At 43.5% G+C, this 22,503-nt stretch overlaps 5 protein-coding genes across 9 annotated transcripts; 3 read left to right on the forward strand and 2 right to left on the reverse strand.

Annotated features, from left to right (window-relative positions):
- Positions 1 to 1,462: 1,462 nt before the first annotated feature.
- On the reverse strand, positions 1,463 to 8,305 carry LOC105449232 (CD109 antigen). 3 transcript variants are annotated; one of them, XM_011688330.1, is made up of 6 exons: positions 8,056 to 8,305; positions 7,356 to 7,618; positions 3,225 to 7,263; positions 2,943 to 3,136; positions 2,585 to 2,865; positions 1,463 to 2,503 (listed from the first exon to the last, which is right to left on the reverse strand). In XM_011688330.1, the coding sequence occupies exons 2-6, from the start codon at positions 7,616 to 7,618 to the stop codon at positions 2,301 to 2,303; spliced, it is 4,980 nt and encodes a 1,659-aa protein (XP_011686632.1). In that variant the 5' UTR covers positions 8,056 to 8,305; the 3' UTR covers positions 1,463 to 2,300. The 3 variants fall into 3 exon arrangements, with proteins under 3 accessions (XP_011686632.1, XP_011686616.1, XP_011686624.1); XM_011688314.1 differs by having other exon boundaries at positions 7,356 to 7,623; XM_011688322.1 differs by lacking the exon at positions 8,056 to 8,305 and adding an exon at positions 7,837 to 8,034 and having other exon boundaries at positions 7,356 to 7,623.
- Positions 8,306 to 8,465: 160 nt separating this feature from the next.
- LOC105449246 lies at positions 8,466 to 12,006 on the forward strand. Its single transcript, XM_011688344.1, has 5 exons — positions 8,466 to 8,935; positions 9,242 to 9,581; positions 9,675 to 10,463; positions 10,554 to 11,653; positions 11,729 to 12,006. Exons 1-5 carry the CDS (start codon positions 8,895 to 8,897, stop codon positions 11,868 to 11,870), a joined length of 2,412 nt encoding a protein of 803 aa, XP_011686646.1. The 5' UTR covers positions 8,466 to 8,894; the 3' UTR covers positions 11,871 to 12,006.
- Positions 12,007 to 12,502: 496 nt separating this feature from the next.
- Positions 12,503 to 14,866, forward strand: LOC105449266 (F-box only protein 22-like). The gene is made up of 5 exons (XM_011688384.1): positions 12,503 to 12,848; positions 13,130 to 13,296; positions 13,523 to 13,844; positions 13,971 to 14,389; positions 14,469 to 14,866. Exons 1-5 carry the CDS (start codon positions 12,667 to 12,669, stop codon positions 14,549 to 14,551), a joined length of 1,173 nt encoding a protein of 390 aa, XP_011686686.1. The 5' UTR covers positions 12,503 to 12,666; the 3' UTR covers positions 14,552 to 14,866.
- A 306-nt stretch (positions 14,867 to 15,172) lies between these two features.
- LOC105450428 (pancreatic triacylglycerol lipase-like) lies at positions 15,173 to 17,030 on the forward strand (the record flags this gene model as incomplete). The annotated part of the gene is made up of 6 exons (XM_011690265.1): positions 15,173 to 15,322; positions 15,457 to 15,635; positions 15,751 to 15,899; positions 15,987 to 16,163; positions 16,239 to 16,514; positions 16,593 to 17,030. Coding segments are annotated over 6 exons (1,170 nt in total), but the record flags the coding sequence as incomplete, so codon positions are not given.
- LOC105449252 (5'-AMP-activated protein kinase subunit beta-2) lies at positions 16,941 to 18,871 on the reverse strand. Of its 3 annotated transcripts, none has more exons than XM_011688361.1 (5): positions 18,616 to 18,871; positions 18,106 to 18,385; positions 17,748 to 18,023; positions 17,388 to 17,618; positions 16,941 to 17,324 (listed from the first exon to the last, which is right to left on the reverse strand). In XM_011688361.1, the coding sequence occupies exons 2-5, from the start codon at positions 18,298 to 18,300 to the stop codon at positions 17,178 to 17,180; spliced, it is 849 nt and encodes a 282-aa protein (XP_011686663.1). In that variant the 5' UTR covers positions 18,301 to 18,385; positions 18,616 to 18,871; the 3' UTR covers positions 16,941 to 17,177. The 3 variants fall into 3 exon arrangements, with proteins under 3 accessions (XP_011686663.1, XP_011686658.1, XP_011686674.1); XM_011688356.1 differs by having other exon boundaries at positions 18,106 to 18,316; positions 18,616 to 18,870; XM_011688372.1 differs by lacking the exon at positions 18,616 to 18,871 and adding an exon at positions 18,398 to 18,599 and having other exon boundaries at positions 18,106 to 18,316.
- Between the last annotated feature and the right edge of the window lie 3,632 nt (positions 18,872 to 22,503).

The raw sequence follows: 22,503 nt of genomic DNA on the forward strand, positions 1-22,503 counted from the left end.
GATTAAAAAATGGAAAAATACATGAACATGATACATGAATACATACATATTTTTTATTGTTCATTCGTATAAAGGTTATAAAACTTAAAAATATATATATTCAACGTGGTGTGTTAAATGTAAATATTGTTTCATTAATATCTGAAAAAGCATTTATTGCGCGATATATCGTGCAAAAATTTTCCTCGCAATTTCAACGAATCATTTTTCTTTATATATAATATATTTGTATTTTTTTATATCGCGAAGCAGACTTCTTATGGACGGTATTTTGAGGTGTTACGCGGACACGGATGCGCTTTAAGGGGTCGTTTGTTAGAGTCAGTGTATTACATCGCATTACATGTAATAAATAATTTCTGCAAATGGATAAAAATTTATCGCGACAGATGTTTTAAATTCAAGGAAGACCCTTATAGCGCATAGGTGTGACGCGTAACTAATTACACTAACTAAAACCTAAACTTTAATATATATATATATTTATCTTGTAATATACATATTTATTATGCGCTATGTTATTAAAATAGATCTTTGATGTTTGTCTCAAAACAGAATACATATTTATACACGTACTTGTATAACTCTCGAGGCACTAATTATCAAGGGACGGCATAAAAATCACTTCATCCACGCAAGTATGTATATATAAACAGGACGGTATCATTGTCATTTACCCGATTTTGTGTGTGAATCGAGTTAAAATGCATCTGTCACCCCTATCCTACTATTTACACTATTTTGCCGATCACGTCTTGAATATCTCTTTGATTGGACTGTTTTTTTTTTCTTATATTCAAGGACTGAAGCAGAAAATTAAAATAGAAACTAATCTCTAAAACGGGGAATATTAACGAGTACTACGAAGGCACAATCTGCGAATGACAATTTCACGAAATAAAACAATTTTACGAAATATTAAGAAAGAATGACCTCTAAACTGCGAAAACTATGAACAGCAAAAAAATACAGAAAAAAGCAATAGATACGATAGCTTATTAAAAATTTGAAACTAACATATTCTTCTCGGTATACTCTTTTAATCACTATGAACACTTTTGTCGTAAATCTTTTGGTAAAAATAGAGTAGCTAACGAAAATCGCCGGCCGCAACTATTACTTGATTTGTACTTCGGATTAGGGGTCGGTAAAATAACTGATACAACTTATTTAAAATGAAAAATATAAAATAGATTTCAAAAACATATTTAAAATATTTAATAAAAAATTGATCAGAAGCTATTTAAAATAATAAATACTAAATAACTCTTATGCTTTTTTTAATTAAAAGTATATATTTTAAATAATGTTATTTTAAATACGACCGACCCCTGCTTCAAATGCTTTGCCTCCAAAAGTACGATGCCCTAACCGTGTAAAAAAAAAAAAAAACAAATTTCATGTATTCTAAAATTTAAAAACAGGACGGATAATATTTATAGATAATAATCATAACACAATAAAATAAAAATATAGACATAATATAAACTGCACGAAGTTATATAAAATATGTTAATACTTTCAGAAATAATTACTTTTGATCGTGCAATCTCATGATATCAGTTTTTTTACGTTTCGTATAACTCAGAAGTATAAATAATACTAGACATTCTATAGCTATATTATATAGGCCTTCGAGTAAGCAATAAAATATTAATTGTTCCTATTTCATTCTTGACAAAATGTAATCGTACAAAAATTATAAAGTCGTTTAAAAATACGAAAATATATAAAAATAAGTATACGAAAAAATCGTGAGATTTTTATAAAAATACGAAACATCCTGTGCCACACATTGCGTAGCAAAAAAGATCTTTAACGTGAGTATCGCATTTATTTTTAGAATCAAAGTTGTTTATGTAATTCTAGGTACGTCATATATTTAAAGATCCTAAAATCCTGGAATTTGTAATAAACATGTCGTTCTGATTCTCAATCAAAAAGGCACGAAAACAACTGATTGGATAGTACTATTTATATGTGTACATTAGTATCTTCAGATAGAAGAATACAGCCCAGAGAATTCATTGCTATTACCAACTGACGATTGTTTCTAAGGAGCTTTCTAAGGAGCTAAAGAAAATTGTCGCTGCCATGTAAGCAGCTTTGAACAAATTAAAAGAGGAAGAAAGATTATTTAAATCGGCTCTTCAGACACTTATTGTTAGTAATGAGATTCGTAAAAACATGTACTACGTTCTGATGATCGTATCGTTCCATATTTGTGCTCCGTTAGGCAAAGACAAATCATGGCAATAGAAACGGATGAGGATCGAATGTTTTTTACCTTTCGATTAACGCTAGCCGTCTCTGAAGTGCTGCGTTCGGAAGTACCTTGTTAATGTGACGATCAGCGATACGATGAGTAGAAAACCTGTCGGTGTACTTACAAGCATAGCAGCATTGTAAATGTGGCAGTAGGGGCACTGAGAACTGCCGCAAACTTCGCATATATTTAATGTGTATGTAGGCAGTGCGTCGAATATAGATTCGTTGAAACGTTCTGAAACAGAAATGATGAGTAAAAATCAATATGCATATATTGTAAAGTAAAATTTAGTGATATATATTTATATATAAATACCTGGCGAATAGTAATCGTAAACGCGAATGGAAAGATATCGCGACATATTTGCGACCGGATACCAACGTTCCACCGTGAAGTTCACGCACGTCTCTTCGCTGTCCAGATAATCAAAGTAGAAGAGCACTTTCTTTTCTTGGAAACGCGCTCTCTGGAGATTCCTCACCTGCCTCGACAGGGTGTATCTGTCCAGAGTTTGTTGCTGAATTATGTAGCCGGTTGGTATGCCTACATCCAACACGGCCATACCGGAGCGCGCAGATTCGTTGAGATTCGTCCATCTGTACGAAAGTGCAATACGTTTTTTTACAGGCATAAAGATAATAGCTATAAATATTATGATTATGCAGCCTCTCACCTTTGACAACTAAGGTACGAGATATGAGACTGATTTCTGCCATGAAAATTCGCTCTGGTGACTAGATCGAAAGCTTTAATCGGCGGCTCTGTTTGGAATCTCTTTATATCCACATTATACTGCACATGCATCTGCAGAATAGCATAGCCCGCACCCTTCGCCTGCACTTTTACAGTTCCCCACGCTTCCGGAATCTGAAAACAAAAATGATATAATAATGCAATTGAATTGAGTTATTTTGATACGTCTTGCGAAATATAGCTGTCTCAAAATATTACGTACCTCAATAGTTTGAAGTTTCGCTAGATTTTTGTCGTTCACGGTCAACATCTTGGTCTGCCCCGGCAAAGAGGTAGCCTCTATTGATACCGTGAGCGCACTGACGTCCCTGATTCTCGATCTGACGGTATACTCCATCAGCGCCTTCATCGCCCAAACGGTATCCTGAGTGGAGGCCCATCCACCGTCCGTTAATCTCTGCGCGTTCAACCACTTCACTATCGGCTCAATCATGATCTCCTGCCGGGCGACGTGAACGAGTAGCGCGTATGCAGTTGTCTCGATGTTCTCCGAGTCGTATTTGTAGGGTAAGCGCGGCAGCAGGAAGGGCTTCTGATTCTCCATCTTGTACGGAGGAAGCGGCACTTGTTCTCTGCCCCAGTACGTCAATCCGCCCTCTCTTCGTGCGTGTCTCGCCAGGATGTTGAAGGCTTGCTCGGCAGTCGAGGCTTTCGCCACCAAGAGTGCATAGGCTACTATCGCTATTTCGTAAGGCTTACCGCGTTCTTCTAACAGCTTCAGATTTCTCTCTAACCATTTGATAGCGTTGGCCGCGCTCAGAGCCACTTGAGACCCTAGACCGCCCGTGAGATCCTTGACGCTCTCCAGTGTGATGAGTACATGAGCGGTGAGACTGATGTTTCGATGGGCGATTATATCATTTCTGTAATTCAAGGAGCTGTTCATCTTTCGGTCCGGCAGCCAGGTCACCTCGTAGAACGCGCCTTCCGGTGTCTGATGTTTCAATACCCAAGAAACCGCCTGGGCGATCACCTCGGGATCAATGTACAAGTAGTTTTCCCACTCGTAGAAGCTGGCCTCCTGGAAAATTCGCGCGCAGAACGCCGTCAGCCAGACACTCGGCATCGACTGGTTCCAATCGGTGCGGAAAAAGCTGAAAGACCCGTCGGGATTCATGAACGACAACTGCCTCTGATAGCCGATGTTCATGTAGTAGAAGCTCTCCTTCTCCTGCGTGCGATTGCGCTGATTGATTAAGCGCATGTACAGGGTGGTGTACATATTGGCGGCGAAGCTGAACATGGTCTGCTCGGCGCAGTCCATCGGCAGACTCATAAGGCTCGTTGCGTTCACCGGCATCGTCGGGAAGATAGGCCCGACCACGTCGCCGACCAGGCTGATGGTCGCTTTGTTAGACCCGAATACGTAGTAACGATTCTCGTCATACGACGATATGATGGGCGTCTCGGTGATGTTCACGTGCATGTACTGGAACACGTAGGCGCGATTGCTGAGATCCAGCAGAATCGATTGATGTCGATACTGCGGCAGCCCATCCGCCTCGACATGCAGGTTGCGAGTCACCGAGTCCCTGCCGATCAGCGTGGTCGCGTAGACATGAACTTTAATGTCGCCGAGTCTCACCGGCACGATGGGCAGATAAACGATACTGGCGTCCTGAGCGGGGATCCAGATGAAGAATTGATGCTCGCCGAAAGATGTGCGCGGCTTGTACGATTGCACAATGCCGTCGTCCTCAACGTGAACGAACTTGTAGTCTTTGGATCCCGCCAAGACTACTGTTGCCTCGATATTGTAACGCATGTAGTTGAAGACCGACACGCGAATACCAATTTGCTCGCCTTGTCTGCTGCGAGTCGGCATCTCCACGTTTATATAAAACGGCAGAACCCCGGTGTATTCTAGCGCCTTCGGCAACATACCGAACCCGATGCTGGGCGACATGCTGAACACGGTGACCATCCAGTGTACCGGTCTCCGCGGTACGTCCAGGTTGAAGATCTGTCGGCCATGCGGGCCGATATTGATGTCCTTCCACAGCCAAACATTCTCGTACTGCCTTTGAATCCGATTGAACCGCCACTTGCGAAACTGTGCTAAGTCAGTCGCGTTCCGCTCGACGCATCGCGCCTCGTCCGACCCGTCATCGCAATCGAATATACCGTCGCATCTTTTCTCCAGCCTGTAGCATCGACCAGTGAGGCACTCGCCGTATCCTTGCGTCCGGTTGCAGAAATCGGGCCGTCGGTGTAACACAGTGTCCGTGAAGACGACTAGACCGATGTAATCGAACGTGCGATTAACGTCGATACCGAAGGTGGAGGACGGATAATATACCAACTCATCCGGATCGCCATCGTGATACTGCCAGGTGTGCGTGTGCGTGCCGTTGGTCTCCTCGTCGAAGTGCGCCATCTTCGTGATCACGTTCGCATACGTCAGCTCATTGCCTGCCTGCATAGTGTAGAACGAGCGGTCGATGCCCGACAAGGCGACGTAGGCGCCCGGTTCGCCGTAGATGGCCACCTCGACGCGCTCGCCCGTCCTTGCCTTCTTGTTGTTAATGAACACGGTAAAGTTGTTGCGCGAGATGCCGTTCACCGGGAAGGTCAGTGAATCTGCGACCACTTCGCCATAGCGGCCCACGTAATACACCACCGCCGTTGCGACGGGTGCCATCTCCGGGCTCAGAGGAATCGCGAAAGTCTTTATATTGTGCTGCATATTGTCCTCGCCAGACAGAAGTACGATGCCTTTGGCCATGATAAGATAATTAAAGGCATCGATGTAGAAGTTAGTCTGCACATGGAACACCATGTACTCGCCGACTTTGGGCTTCTCGGTGGATGTCGATATCTTGATGTGCCTCATATTCGGAGACTCATGGGCGAGCAGCAACAGTTCGGTCTGCGCTCTGTAACCTTCGCCGTCAGTGATATGCGCGGAGACTCTCATGGAGGTGACGTCGTTCAGAATCTGATTGGCGCGGTCGGCGTCTTGCTCCAGCCCGAGCAGCTTCCTGAGATCCATCTTCACGTTCCACACGTCCGCGTGTTCCGGCGACGCTCTCGGATATATGGTGTCAATGCTGCGACGTCCGCCAGTTCGCATCTCGACGTCCGCGCGGACCTCCATCAGAGCGTCCCTGAGCTGCGTGGGTCGTAGCGGCGAGTTGTCGTGGAAGGACGCGACCAGGTTCAAGGTAAACGGCATCGCTGGCTTGAACACCTGCGGACTACCGCCAAAGAAACGGACCTTCGTGGTGGAATTGAAGATCCTTGCCGTAGAGTAGCCGACGATCACCTCGTCTAGGAATCTCTCGCCTACTGTCGCGACCACGGTAACCTCCAATCCTTCAGTCGATGGAATAAAGCTGAGTAATTCCTGCATAGGATATCGGAAGTGGTACGTTCCGTTGAAGAATCGCAATACTGGTATTCTGTCCTCGTAGAAATTAAGTATCCTAAACCACGATGGATAATACTCGTTGAAATTGAAGTACCTCTCGACTGGTTCGATCGCCAATGAGGGATTGCGCGTTCTTTCTAGCGGCTTGAAACTGGCTTTCAGAGTCAGATTACCCCGCACCGGCGCGCCCGAGGTGTAATTCGCCTGAATGATACCGTAAATGTAGGGATCGTTGTCAAAGAAGAACGCCGGCATCGTGACGTTAACCTCAAAACGCGTTTGGTAGTACTCTTCCACGAGGAATGTCTTCTCCTCCACTTGATTCTGCGCTATTACTTGCACGATCCATTCGCCGAAAACCGGTTGATCGGAAAGCTGATACGACAGCGACACTGTGCCCAGGTTGCTCTGCCTGCTGAGCCACCTTCTCATAATTCTTCTGTTCGGATCTAACATATATACGTCGACGGGATTGTTGTAGGCCTTCAACTCCGTGTCGATCGGGATTGTTCTGAAACGCACTGTCTCGCCTTGCATGTACATGGGCTTGTCCAGCTGTATGAAAATAGTCATAGAGCGCTGCGAGAATATCAGTTTGGTCTCATTCAGGAAGGCCTGGCCACCGGTCAGACTGTTGTACATCCCTTCCACGCGTAACTTGTAGTCACCACCCACGGAAGTGGGTGGCATGCGCATCATCAAAGTCTCAGGTATGCCCTCCTTTACTTCTTGATGGTCCGCCGCTATTTCCACGCCATTTCGCTGAATGGATGAACGCACCATCATAGGCAGTGGGCTATGAAGAATGTTCACGGCGAGTCTGTACACTTGACCTGGTCTGACCATGCGAGATGCAACTATGAAGTATGTGCTGCATAAAAAATATTCGTTATAAGTGAATCATTCGGTGGTTCCCTATTGAATATTCTTTCTCAATGTCAGACTCGACATGGCGATACTCACGTTTCTTTAATCATGACATTCTCATTTTGACCTAAAGGATTCCAAAATCCAAAGCCTGCATTCTGATCCCGATCTTCGGGGTAACGATTCCATGGAACCCTGGGAGTGGTCTGATCCCGATCGTCATAACGATTCCATGGAGGCCTAGGAGTGGATTCTATCGGTGGTTCTGGTGGCCAGGGTTGCTCTGGTGGCCAGGGTTGGTCCGGGGTGAACTGGCCATTTCCAGAGGCCAGGAATAACAGGAGGATCCAGATCAACATCTTTTCTGAAATATATGACTCATTCATTTGCGTTCCAGAACGTTGAGAAAATACTTTCGAGGGATAATCTCTTGGACGTCGTGATGTGTCGAAATTCAAAACGATACAAGAATGAACTCGTGAACAACGCGAGAGTAATGATGTAGCATCAATTATAGTTAATTGTTCCCTATTCTCTAGCCGCATTAAAGATCCGTGACGTAAATAAATACTGACACCTATAACCGTCAGCGTCTTTAATTGGCCAGCAGCAAGCACACGTTGGGCGCGGTCAATTTTTTGCGTAAATCAATCGAGTACCTAGCATCGCTCTCCGGCCGTCGATGCGTTAAAAACTAACTGCGGCGAGAAGCGGAGTCGGTTTCGCGGGGTTAGGCAGCGCGCGGCGGTCAACGCCCAAACGCGCATTCCTCGAGTCGCGTGTCATCGGCGCTCACCTCGGAATCGCGATTTCCTGGTAGAGTCGAATCCACCGTGTGTCGTGTCAGCGCGTGCTGCGCGCGACTAGCATCACCGCGTTCGCGCGTCTACGGGGACGAGGATACTCAGAGCAGGGTGTCGGGAACGTCGGTTACGCGCATCGCGTGGAGACCCGCGAGCGAGAGGAGTGGTCCGCTTTCCGTTTACGAACTCGTATTTAATCGCGCACTAATTCGCTGGTGACGCGCGCGGGGAATCGGGATCGGAAAACCGTCGCGCCCTCCAGCGGCTCCAGCGCCCCTCGACCGATCCGCGATCGGAAGGTTGCTCGCACTGTATAGCGCATAAATTTTGGGGGATTTCGAGCAGCACGAACACACTTTACTGGGCTGCGTTCCAAAATTTAACTGTGTTTCCCCTAGATGTGACGTCCTCCACCGTCCACCGACGAGCTACTGTTTATCTCGTCGGTGCATCCTCCGATTATTTCTATTCTTTCTAGCTGCACTACGTTCTATCTTTCTTGTACTAAAAACAAGTTAGACATATGGATATACTGGAGAAAAAAGGAAAACAGAGATAAAGTGTATAGAGAATTTAGCTACAAAGAACAAACATTGATGATCGAGGTGTTGCATCAGTTGCATGTCTGTTCTGATACACACCACGATGTGTACAGGGTGACGCAATCTACATTGATCATACCGTGACTCGCCGCCGATTCGCCGGCGTGGATACTTGTTATTTGAGCACTCTATACGTTTTTAAATAACATCGTGGAATTTCAACATGAGTATCTCGAACTACGTTTCATGCGTTCTGCAGCTCTGTTTCCCGTAGATATCTATTTCTCGTCATGGATGAGCCACCGGAAAAATTACCGTGCAATACGCTAACGTGAGTCTGGCAGCTCATTATAACGTTTTTTTTTTTTACAATAATGTTCGTCGCAAGAGTAATTAATCGGAGTTATCAGCAGTTTAACTGGCACTGCCCAGGTGTAAAGGGATCATACTATCCTACATTTTAATTTTAATGAAAGAGCTTTTCAAAGATAGAAATATAATTTATTTTATCCTGGATAAATCTTGAATTAATATAAAATTGCATCGTTCGTTTTATTGAAAGTTGTAATTAATAATGCATGCGTTTAATGACATAATTAATTGGTCAAGTAAAAGTCGATACGTTCTTTACGAACAGGGCCAAAGAATTGTTGTGCAACAAGGGTATCAGCAATTGCATACTGCAAGAATTGGAGAGGTCCTTGATAACTTTACCTAAAAGTGGGAAGAAGCATTTCGAACCCGATAACTCTTGGCTCCAAAATGTTCAGATTGAGAAGGGACTCAAAAATCGTAGAGACTTGTTAAAAATCGAGAGAGTCGAACGTATCTCAGAGTTAGCCAGTGCCGAGTGGCTACCATCCCAAAAGAGAGCCATTGTTACTAAAAGATCTGGTCAGGATTGGAGCAATTTTGGTCTGGAAAAAAACGGTTCCTTATACCTGCTACCGGAGGAAGCATTATTTCTCATAGAAACGGTATGTATTCTACAATCTGTATAATCATATTTTTTTAACAGTGTCCATTATTACTTCAAGTTTATTTAACCTATTCTCTTGTATGCATTATAGAATTGTCTCGAACTCATTTGGAATGGATTGTCATGCTCAGTCCAGCAAGCATACGAAATCTTGATCGATAACTCGACGTGTACCCTGGAAGAATATAGGGTTTACAGTCAATTGACACGGTATGGCTACCGTATACAGCGCTACTTCTACGAAGAGTCAGACAAATGCAACAGATCAGATGAGTCTACTTCCACTAAACGGAAAATTATTGTTGAGCCTGAGACCGGACTGAGAATGTCTGACAACCAACCACAGAACAAGCGGACCACAAGGACATCAAAACTAACTTTAGCGGAGAATGTGCCGGAGACCTCGGATAAATCCTCGGCCAGTCTCAATATAAAAGACCACGAGAAGACTGCTGTGCAAGAATCTGTAAAACAAACGGTATCTAATCTAGTAGATCAGATGCTGTGTAACATAGAAAGTTGCGAAAATGACTGTGAAAATAAACCAGACACTTCGCAAGTGGCGGAAAACAATACGACAGAAAACGCTAGAAACGGCGAAGAGAAAGCTCGAAATTCTAAGCCAGAAATAATTTCCAACGAGACTTTGTTAGGCAATATCAAAATTCTCAGAGACACATCGTGCAAAGTATCAAAGTGGCCGGGTTCTCGCATTCAGCGTAATGTGAAGCAGATGCCTAAGAGGAACGATAATAAGGTATCACCTCCGGAAATTTCTATAATCGATACCGGTGTCACGGATGAAAATCCCAGGCATACAGAGAAGCGGAAGGTATTGACGCAAATTGATGAGTTACACGCGAAGAAGTCAAAGCACGAGGTAAGCACACCCTATAAAATACGTGTAGTGCAAGGCATTTGTCAGAAATTCCTTTTAAATCCTTCTAATTCTTTCTCTCTTCAATTTCAGGTGATTGAGTTGTCTGATGATGAGATTCAGGAATTGCCACGTTGTATGACAAGAATGGAAATGTTGAATCTGCTGCCGAATATCGCCGTCCAATCGGAAATTAACGAGAAAATTTCCAGGCGATATATACCACACAGTATAAGGCCCCAGAAGAGCATATATCGATACGATCGGACGATGCTCTTAAATATGCAGGAAAACGACAAACGAGCGCGACAGAATTACAAGGATGATAGAACTAACGCGAGACAAAACGCGTCCCACTCTAGGAGTCCCCTTGCCATTAGTAACAGGAGTGCTCTGTTGCAAACTCCACGCTCACCGTTGCGCAGTTCATCGCGATCGTTTTACGCTGTGGACCAGATACACGGAACGAACTTCAGCTTGCCTTACGCATACAGATTTCCATTCAACTATCTCCCGGACGTTTATATGCAGAATAGAGTCACGCAGAATGTGTTTCACAATTTATTTGTCGCCTTCGGGAACCATGGGAACACCGTTCAGCAAAGAAGTCTCACCATACAGACGAACAATTTCATGATGCCGATGATAGACGGATACCGTACGAGAAATTTCTTCACGGAGAATCACCTCCGACACGGTTTCTATCAGAATGTTTCGTGGCAGCAAAGATTTTGTCAGCGCAGAACGATGGAGAACGCGTCGGTGCACGGCAGTGCGCATCCTGCTGCGAGACGACGACACGATGACGCCAATAGTCTAGTCGGCCACGAGATCATTAATCGACCTACCTTTACGACACGTCTAGGAGCTAGCTCGTGGACGGAATTGAAGAGAAGATGGTCCGAAGAGAAAACCATCACGATCGACGACGAGGTCGACGTTTGTAAAAATATGAACGAAAGTGAGGAAGATGAAGTGCAAGTCGTGAGGCTTCTCAATCCTTTGGTCGGTCCGAGAAACGCGTCCTCGTTGACAGAAATCTTCAGTAAGCTCGCTATAATAAAATCGGCGCCGGAAAGAATCGTTCGAAGGAAAAAGAGCAAACACAAGATATCGTACAACGTGTATTCCTGTACACGTCATTATAGAAAGGCGAATCCCGGTCAACCATTGTACAGCCTGGTAGTGATAAGGTATTTACTTATTAATTGAAACATGTATTACATATTTTTGTGCAACATTCAGTAATTTTCAACTTTAAATTACAGAAAAGAAGACTCGATCCTACAACCTGTTGAGTTGAATCGCCTGCAGCAAGACGCGAAAGGTTCTCAGATAATATTAGCACATGTGTCAATGTCGATATCGTATATTCAGCCAGGTATTATAACGATGCCAAACATAATTTAAACTTTTCATTCAAACACATTGCTTAAAATAATTTTAAAGTCAGTAACGTTTATATATATGTATGTCAAAGATTATCCTGTAAGAACCATGAATTTTTTGTTATCTTATTAATAAACTTTTATATACTTATAAAAGATGTGGTATGTGTGTGTGGTATTTTTTCAATTTTAATAAAAAAGAATTGACATAAAACAAACACTAGGGTATGTAAGAGCTTGGAGATTTGTACACTTCCGAATGATAAAAACAACATTATTGTATGTAAATGTATAAAGTATCATACTATACGGTTTATACATTACATTTATTTCTTAAATGATAGAATGTAAGTATGTGACATATATCGAACAGCTGATGTACATACATGCATATATACGAAAAGTGTTTACACTCTCCACAGACATGTGCGGTCATCTCAGCTGTTTTGAGACACTGTCTCGATTTTTCCAATAATCATAAACAGTCACGAAGTCGCGATAATTGTTGGTTACTCAATTACTTAATTAAATATAAAGCATAAGTTATTTAATTAAATATTGAAAGAAGATAGAACTGCGATTAATTTTATATACATATAAATACATATATATTATATCACACCCGACACACACCACACACACACACACCACACACACATACACACACCACACACATACATGCCATATACACCATCTACGCTGTGTTTACGACGTGCATGCCGTGCGTTGCACTTTCGTCACTTTCGCGGTGATCTTGTATCGTGTTATGATCGTGTGATATTTGACTAGTGGCTAGTTTGAATTGAAAAAAAGGATCAATGGAGGAGCCAAAACGAAAGAGAATTCGGAAGGAAAAACCTAGCGTGTCCAAGAACGATGACGACACGCAGAGTAATGAAAATACATTGGACACGAGTACCTATCTAACCTATGACATCTTGAGAATTCTCTTTAAATATTTAGATGCCAGAGATCTGGCGAGCTCTGCGATGGTTTGTAGGTACGTATCGATGATCCATGCTCGATTTAGTTTTAAACACTTATTTAATACAAGCAGAATGTCGTGATTATGGTTTTCTGTCATCATGTGTATGGATACGAACAAGATTTGATTTAGTACAAATAATCTCTTGAGGCATTTTATATCATATGTTTTTAAAAGTTTTATTCATGATAAAACTATTAGTGGTAATATTTAACATCGTTGTATCGCGAATAAAGAGTATATGACATTGTAAGCTAAACTCAGCATAAATTTTAGTATTAAATTATTATTTTCAGATCCTGGCAAGAAGCTGCAAATAATGAAAAATTAACAAGAGGTCCTTGTTGCTTCATACAGCATTACAAAACACGACACGACTTTTTATCTCATGTCAAGAATATCAGAATTAAACCATCGGCAGGTTTCTTTTTTATTCCTGAAAACACACCGCGCAATGTAGAAGGTATGTATTTTATGTTTTTTTTTATGTTCTCTACGCTAGAAATAAGTAATCAAATGAATAAAAAGATCCTGTCAACAGTAGCAAGTATATAAATGTTTTATTCTAATTTATATCAAACTGTTTTTTGAATATTTCAATACTAGTTCTTTTATTCATTTTTCTACCTAATAATGAATCAGAATAATATAAGATTAAAATCATTCTTCTTTTTTTTTTTTTTTTCAAGAACGTATTGAAGCTTTGCTGCCTAAATATTGTGAAGCTGTAATGTTGTACAGTAGAGGTGTTATTATGGACAAAGAAATGGAATATCATCCATTTCCGAATATGGCATGTGCGTTTTTGCCAGAAATCCCAAACGTGAGAGTGAAATCGTTCAACGTGACAACACATGCACTTATAGACACAACGGTCGAATATCAGGAGATAATTAGCATAATTAACAAAACATCTACCTCGAATCACGAAACGTCAACGTGTCTTATGTTATTTTGTAATTATATCGGTCACATCACAGCAAAGCGTTGGGCCTCAGTCATACAAAAAAGGTATAATGTACATTTAATCCAAGTAATAATACATATCTGAATTTATGATTCAGATATGTACAACTGTTGTACTACAATTACTAATGTTCGATAATAAATGTTTATTTCTTTTTTGCATATATTCAGCACAAAAAATAAAGTAGTTTCCGTATGGGGTGGCGTGTTGCAAGACATTTACGCACAGCGTGCACATACCGGCAAAGGACAAAAGAAACCCAGACCGACTGAGAGAACGCATAAACCATGTTGTTTCGCCGTTCTCATTACTGGCGCTATGCAGACGTGGTCCATGATTTTGGAGAGGAAATATAACACAAAGGAGCGAGTCGAAGCGAGATTGAAATTATTTAAGGATCAAGTGAAATTAAAGAAACATTCCATAGGATTTATGTTCGTGTGCAAAGCTCGTGGAACCGAAATGTACGATGAATCTAACGTAGAATCAACAATATTTAAAAGAATATTCCCCAAAGTACCCTTAGTAGGTTGCTTTGGTTATGGCGAGTTTGGAAAAACTACCGACCTCGATGAGGTGAACGAAGAAAGTGAGTAATCTTTTTCTCTCTCTTTTCCTCTTAGTGAAAATATAATCCTCTCGATAAATTGGTTTAATTTTCGTTTTAGCAAATAGTAAAGAGGGAAAAAAACGTAAGAAGTCTTGGTATAACGAATTCTCTACTGTGTTCTTAATACTTACGTATGGTTAACGTTTTAAAAAGATACATATGTGATTGCTACGTATTGAACATATTTTATTACTCGTGCATTACTAGAGTTAGGCTGTCGTGTTCACCGATTTTTTTCTGTTGTTTCATAAAACGTAAAAGCAATGATCGATCGACGTTCACAGAATAAAAACAGTATATCTAACGTCATAGCAATAAATCCGAGTACAGAGATTTGTACCTTATTCTTAGAATGCAATATCTACGGATGCGCGTTTTGTACGAGTCCTAAAATGATGTTATTGATGAGCAAAAAAAAAACAAGTTATAACTATAATATATTATATGTTCGTACTATATACGTCTTTCATTTTTTTATTCTTTCACGCTCATTACCTTTCTGAAGCGCTTTTAAATAATGCGAATTGTATAAATATATCGTATAAATGTGATCATTGTTTGAAACGAGCGGTATCAGAAAACGAATGCAAATAATCCACGATAACTGAGTTGCTTTACAACGCTTGTGAAGTTATCGTTCGTTTGCTGGTTTCAATGCTGATTTCAACGTCGCGCGCGATATGCAAGCCACGAGGTCGCACACTACTCCGATCCAGTGTAAAACTGCACCCTTGCTGAATGTAATTATAATCCCCCGCTTGACAGTACTTCCGCGCTCGCGATACAACACGCGAGATAAAACGGGAGAAACTAGGCCAAACGAAAGGATACCAACGTGTTATCGTGATACCGCCAGGATTTAAAAAGGAGTCTTCACCCTGCGGCACCAGTGGTTCAATTGCTGCGACCGTGGTTCGTAGCTTTAATGCGAGGTCCGCACGACTCACGTGATTGAATTTCCCTTCCTCATAACGATATTAAATATCAGTAAGATGTTATCGAGTCTAGTTTGGTCGAAACAAATTTTCATTTTTGTTACACTGCAGTACTCTGTTTACTCGCAACAATGGGAAAGCGGTTTGCGCCAAAGATACGACGGCTACGGGGAGGATTGGATATTCATGCCCGACGGCAATGGGCAGCCCCAGGTAGCAGTGTTGAAGATCCAAGACGAAAGGGCAGGCGTGTTGGACAACTCGGAAATAGCCTACATAATCTACACTCGGTATCCGATTGCTAAGTTTCAATGTGCATATTATTTAGCAACACGCTGTCGCGCTGCAAATATTCCTCCGTTACACTCAATCTAGCTCCCCGTAATATTATTATTTTTTTTAAAGATCTCATCCGAAAGAGGGCATACGGATGACTCTGAACGACACCACGAATCTCGCCGGCTCCGACTTCAAGCCCTCGCGAAAAACGAAGTTCATAACGCACGGATGGAAGTCGAGCGCCATGAGTACCGGGTTTCTGAACATGAAAGACGGTGCGGCCGCTTGTCTTTTTTCAATTTATTTTGTGAATTAGATTTACTGTGGCGAGGCGCGAATAATTTGCACTCTTTCTCGTGCAGCCTTTCTCACTCACGGCGACTACAACGTCATCCTCGTGGATTGGGAACCCTTGGCCGCGAGCACATTTTACTTGGGACCGATGCATAACACCGCGAGAGTCGGGACTGACGCCGCCAACTTTATAGAGTTCTTAGTGAAAGAGACTGGACTGAAAATGGAAGACGTTCACTTTATCGGTACATACATTGCCTTGTATAACACAATGCTATTATTTGTAATCGCAATTTCATTACCGTTGGTAATTTATGAAGGTCATTCCCTTGGCGCACACGTGGCTGGAAATGCGGGCGGTGCAACGAGTTCCGGGAAATTGGGCAGAGTGACGGGTCTGGATCCAGCGCTGCCGGGATTCCACATGCTCGCCGACGAGAAAACTCGTTTGGATCCCACGGATGCGGCATTCGTCGACGTCATACACTCCTGCGGCGGTGTGTTGGGCTTTCTTCAACCGCTGGGAAAAGCGGACTTTTATCCGAACGCCGGCACGGCGATTCAACCCGGATGTTGCTGCCTCCCCGAGATAATGGGTAAAGATATTAGTCCCGTCACTAGTGCAAGTTCGTGTAAACAGAACAGAAACAACGTATTCCTTCCACTTATTTTAGAGGCTTGCAGCCACGGACGGTCGTATGTATACTTCACGGAAAGTATAAACTCGAAAACGGGACTGCCGGCTAGGAAATGCAACAGCTGGGATTCATACACGAGCGGCAAATGCGCGAATTCGCAAGTAGTGCTGATGGGCGAGCACGTTGATCGGACTGCCGAGGGTCTATTCTTTCTTCGAACGCGATCGGACCCGCCTTACGCGTACATACCGGAAGTAACCAGCAACAGTGTCTAAATGAAAATAATGTACAAGTGTAATTGTATATTCAAGATATATATATACGTATCTTAAGACAATCTCTATTCGATCCCATTTGCCGATGACAGCAAGAAAGAACAGCAAATATAAAATATCTGGCTTTAATAAATATTATAGTAATTATACATTATATTATACACATGACTGAGGTATAATAAACGTAGCGAAGAACCAACCGTTTCGGGATATCATAAACTTCTACCTTGCCTCCAAGAAGCTCGTAAAAACTTTACGCGTCAATGTCGCGTCACTCGGGCACCTGTGTTATTCCGCGATAGTTAAAAAATGTACAGCACCAACGAACACGGGAATGACTTAACATTTAAATCGGCTTGTAAAGCAAAGTTGTGACATATTTCTTGCGATAACGATGCGTGGCCGACAGGACCATCACGCTGTCTTTAATGCTCAGAGCATAAAGATGGTTCAGCATAACGTGATTTGGTTCAGGTAGAAGAGTAGGCTCACACTGAAAAGAAAAAAAAAATAGTACGTGATGATAAAAAAGTCTCGTTACGTGAAAGCAACTTACGGATAACGGTGTGTCCTTGTTAAGGATAACTTGTAGCAGATGCGGCGGCAAGATAGGCGGGCCGGTTATCTTCTCCCAAGGTTTGTGCGGCGGTATTTCTTGCCCGTACTCCGTTTGAGTACTACTACTGACACCCTCGCTATCCTTTGCAAGAGCTTGAAACACCTCAAAGTCAGACTTCCTTACAGAAACTAAATTGTTCTTGGAGCCCATGCCGTTGTCTACGATTTTCTACAACATCAAACCAACAACATCTGAATTTAATGTGCGACATACAATGCATGGAGTTACACAACGTTATGTACACAAGCGATATAAATGTATACAGAGCAGTTAAATTCAGAAATGTAACGCGCTCACCAGTCCAGGATCGTGCCTCCATTCTCCGTCAACGAAAAATTTATACTGATGCTCCCCCTCTGGCAGATCAATTATCGTGACAAAGTCCCCGTGGCTCTTTACCATCGGCAATGTTTTCCATCCGGTGAACGTCCCGCTGATGTATACCTGCTTTCCACCGCCTTCCCACTTGAAAACAGTCGGTAGCACCTTGCTGTCCGCAACTTTGGTACCCTCGGACACTGTGTTGGACCTCGGCCGCTGCGATCCGAAGTCTTCCCCGTCCTGCTGGCCGCTCTATATTTACATCCACAGAAAATTACAATGTAATATTTTCGCATGTATACGTAAATGTCATTTTGATATCTGTCGATATTACTTTGGCGAAGTACGACTCCTCGTCCTCGTGGGAGGACTGAAACACGATCTTCTGGCTGGGCCTCTTGTCGAAGACGAACGCCTGGCCTTCCTTTCCTGGAGAAGGTGGAGGATGATCCTTGCTATGTCGGTGCTCTCTGCTCACCGTGGTGCCGTGATGATGGCCGACGGGCTGATTGCTTCCCGCATTACCCATTATTGCATCTGAGCTCCTGACACACGCAAAAGAGAAGATCCGATTTCAATTTCTGCTCCGTCCAAACAATTTTAAGGCGAGTAAACTAAAATATTACGCAATAAAATCATAAATATGATGAATATTTTCGAAGGTTAACCCGAGATTATTTTATAACAACGTTATATCCTTTTTAAAAAGTAAAAACAAGGAGCGAATAAAAAAGCTTGAAAATATTAATATCCAGCTATTATCGAACGCGATCGATGTGCGAAAAACTCGTCACGTCCAACAAGTGTAACAACATTATTATTCACTTGTTTGCAGTAATCTCACCTGGTGCTCCGATATACGTCAACGACGAATCGAGGATGTAAACATTCGCTGGCGACGTTAAAGCTAGGTCGGCCCGACCTCAAAGAAGATTCGGATGCGATTCTATTTTTACAAATGTTCTCGCTCCGTTCCGTTCGCGAAACGAGGAGATTACAACCTTTCTTGATCGTGATTGTATACAACGCATCTATATCATGTCACAAGACTTTTTATCGCTTAAAAATAGTTACCTAATATCGACATGTAGATAAGATACTGCAGAAATTCGCATTACCGAAAGCGTTAGATAATATATAAATTGACAATAACACGGATAGTCGAGTCGATAAGATTGGTGATTACCCACCTGGACTTTTAACCATGCGAGCTCTCAACGATGTCGATAATGTAGGGCGATTATGGCGGGTAGAAAATCGAATTCGCGATCGATGCGTCGAAACGAGACGAAATTTGGCGAGTTTGTCGCTCGCTGAGGGCAAATCGAGGCTCGAAATTCGTTCGCGCCCACGCAACACAAAATATATCCCGCAGTAACAGCGAAATAACCGATTAACTGAGGGGCTCAAATCGTTGATTGCGGTATTGACTGTATTGAGATCTCGCGCGCATGCGCAGTCGCCATGACAGTCTCGCGCCGCGAACGAGATCGTGCGGTCGCGTCGCGTCGCGCTCCTCGCGATTTTCCCGGTTTTCGCGCTGTCGAACGCGATCCCGCGTCCATGGGCGTGCCGAAGGTGCCGAGCGGACCGCCGCGTGACCGCTGTCGTATCGGTTCAGCGAACGCGGCCGCGTCTCGCCGCGAAACGGCGTCGAACTGAGATACGCCGGTCGGCGTACCACGATACGAATCTCACGCGACCGCAATCGTGGATGCGCACTGCAGTGTTGCGCCGCGTCGCGACAATTTTCGCAATTCGGCGAGAGTCGCTCCTACGCGCTTTTCTCTCTCCTCTCGTGAATTGTGCGAATTCGAACGAATATCTTATAACGCTGCGTAAGCGCCGAGAGCGAAGTGCCGGCCGGTCGTCGTGATCCGCGTACGCGATCGCGTACCGCGCGACGCGTCGTACCGCTGAACGAGCGTCGCGCGTCGGGAGTGTCGAATCAAGTATCGGGCGTCGTGTTCTTTAATTCGCGTACGCGTTCATAGACAACGTCTACCGCGTCGGTTTTTGTAACCGCAGTGATTCGAGTGCTCATCTTCGTGGCTTCGGAAGGATGCAGCGGTGGAAGATGTACCACGACCCGGTAGGCGTGCGAGGGGGCAGCGGGGGCACGGCAGAGCAACTGCACTTCAGCGGCTGGTGAGTTTATTTTGCTTATTTACGAGCTTATTTTGCGCATAATTAATTATATAATTAATTTTTTAATCACATTCGCGTGTTACATATGACGCGGTCACGTCCAGTTTTTTTTTCGGGGCAGTTTTTTTTAACGGACGTTGCGCGTTGATTAAATTAGATAACGTGAAATTTCACATTGCGTTGGTACCGTCTGCATTTCGCGAGCGGTTTCGCCGTTGCGGCGCCAGAGCGCAGCACCAGTTAGTATTTCCACGTGCGCCCGTCAAAAAATTAATCTGCGACAGGAACCGACGAACAAAAATTGCGCTCCGACGAGCTCGCTTCTCTCGTTTCGGAAAATTATTGCAAGCTGCGCCGTCTTGCCTTCGCGACGAGTATTAATTGAACCGAATTGAACTGCGCCCTTTCTCAGGGTTTCCCTAAAGTTATCGAAACCCGCCCTTTTCGGCGCGGGAAATGTTGTTTATAGTAAAACTACCTGTGAATATACCGGCCGTTCTCTATCATACATTTTTACTATCTTATCACTTCGCTTCTCGCCGGTCTCTTCCTCGTCGCTCTATTTCATCTCTTCCCCTTGCCCCTTCCCCCCTCCTTGCTCTCGCTCGTCAATTTTTTTCGCCCGTTTCCTGCGCGAATTTATTATTTATAAAGGCGAAAGCGAACCCCGGGCGTGTTTCGTCCTTCGTAGCCGGCGGCGACGCGCGAGAGCGCTTAAATATCTCGCGTGGCTCGTGTTACTCGCGGCCGCAAGGTCGGTCCGGAGGGGTGGACCGCGGGTAAAAACGTGCGTCCCCTCCCCCCTCCTCCTCCTTCCCCGTGTATTAAATATCCTGCAATAACAGTAATTACGGTTACGGTGCTTTGCGAAATTGCGCGGCTACCTCACCGCGGCCTGCGGCCCGCGAGACGCGAACGCGATCTTCTTATGGGCGGCGGATATCACGTGGGACAGTGTACAGCCGATTCCGGAGCGAATCGAGCGCGCCGATCCCCGAACCTCGTAGTAACCGCAACCTGCTCATTTATCCTTTCTCCCCCCGTCGTCGACGGTAGTATAATCGCGTTAAGGGAATAGACGCGACGCGCGAAAGTATCCCCCGCGACCCGTATGTAATTACATTTAAATGCACGGTGTTACGTTTTAAATGAGGAGATTGGAGTTGTAGAGCTGCTTTTACATGGAGAACGGACATAACGAATCGCAATTAGACCGCGTGATTATAAGTCGCGATTATAAATTACGAATTGCGTCTTCGCGGATAACAGAGATGTCGTATTATCGCGTCGATACTTTTTTTTTCGGATTCGATTGTTTGAGATGTAAAAAGAGGCTTCATTGACAAAGCGATAGGCGCTTTTTTTTCCTGGTGACGATAAATCGCTGACGTTTCACTTATCGAGATAGCATGAATTTCATTTACCGTGCGGCATGCGGTGTATATTGATTATTAAATGTATTCCTTATTTAATGATGCTGATTAGATTAGTGTAAAAGGCTAGGATATTATATCTAAAGTGGGAACATCTGTTCCCGTGGTTTCTGGCAATTGCGCGTTCGTTACATTCCGTATACGCTTCGCGCGATTAATTCTTATCTCGATTCTCGATGGACGTATTTATTTAGAGAGCACGAATTATATATAGGCTTGCGTTGAAAACGCAATGGTAATTCTAAATATTATGCACCATTAATTTTGTCAGGAGACATTTCTCCCGAGAATAATTCGCAAAGTTTAAATTAAAAAAAGAACTATTTAACGATATGTTTGCGTGTGTGTGTCGTATCGATCATATTAAATTCTGTATGACTTTATTCCGCGTTAGGCCTCGGTAGCGGACATTATTGCTTCGCTTTTTGCGCGTATCTTTTTTTCTCGCGTCAAAAGCATAGCTAATAACTTTATACGTATTATTCATTTATTGATTGCATTAAAAAGTTATTATCGTTGCGAGAGCTGCAAGACATTCTTCGAAATTAAATTGGCTTTTATTCACTTTCGGACGTATTTTAATTGCGCATTATAAAATCGATCGACTTCGCTGTGTATCGACTGACGGAAGGACGGTAAATTCGTGACGGGGGCTCCGAAAGTCGTCTAGGCCAGATGTCGAGCGTTTCAAGATAAAAAATACCAAAGCGTAGAGAGAAAAAGAGAAAGAGAAAGAGAGAGAGAGAAAAAGGAGGACCAAGACGGGCGGGGGAAAAGGATCGGCGGAGAGAGGCGGTGTGTGCATGCGCTTAATCGATAATCACCGGCAAGTGGTTCCGTCCGAAAAGGGTGCGGTGGATACATCTGCGAGGTATCATCAGCGCCGCGTACAAAAGGCCGATCCATCATCGGGCCGACAATCCAAATTCAAAATTGGCCGGCCACAGTTCCCAACGACCGCGCGTGCAATTACAATGGAGATTAAGAGCAATCCAAACAACTTCCAACGTCCGTGGCGGTATATACGAAGATACGTCGCCGAAAACGAGAAGATCTGGTCTTTGTCCCCCGCGTAACGGTCCTCGTTCGGCGGGTTATTTTACTCGCCTCTTACTTATTTTTATTTGTTTATTTCGCGACGTCGGGGAGAG

This window comes from Wasmannia auropunctata, unplaced genomic scaffold (genome assembly GCF_000956235.1).
Source record: "Wasmannia auropunctata unplaced genomic scaffold, wasmannia.A_1.0 LD336111.1, whole genome shotgun sequence".
Classification (NCBI taxonomy): Eukaryota; Metazoa; Arthropoda; class Insecta; order Hymenoptera; family Formicidae; genus Wasmannia; species Wasmannia auropunctata.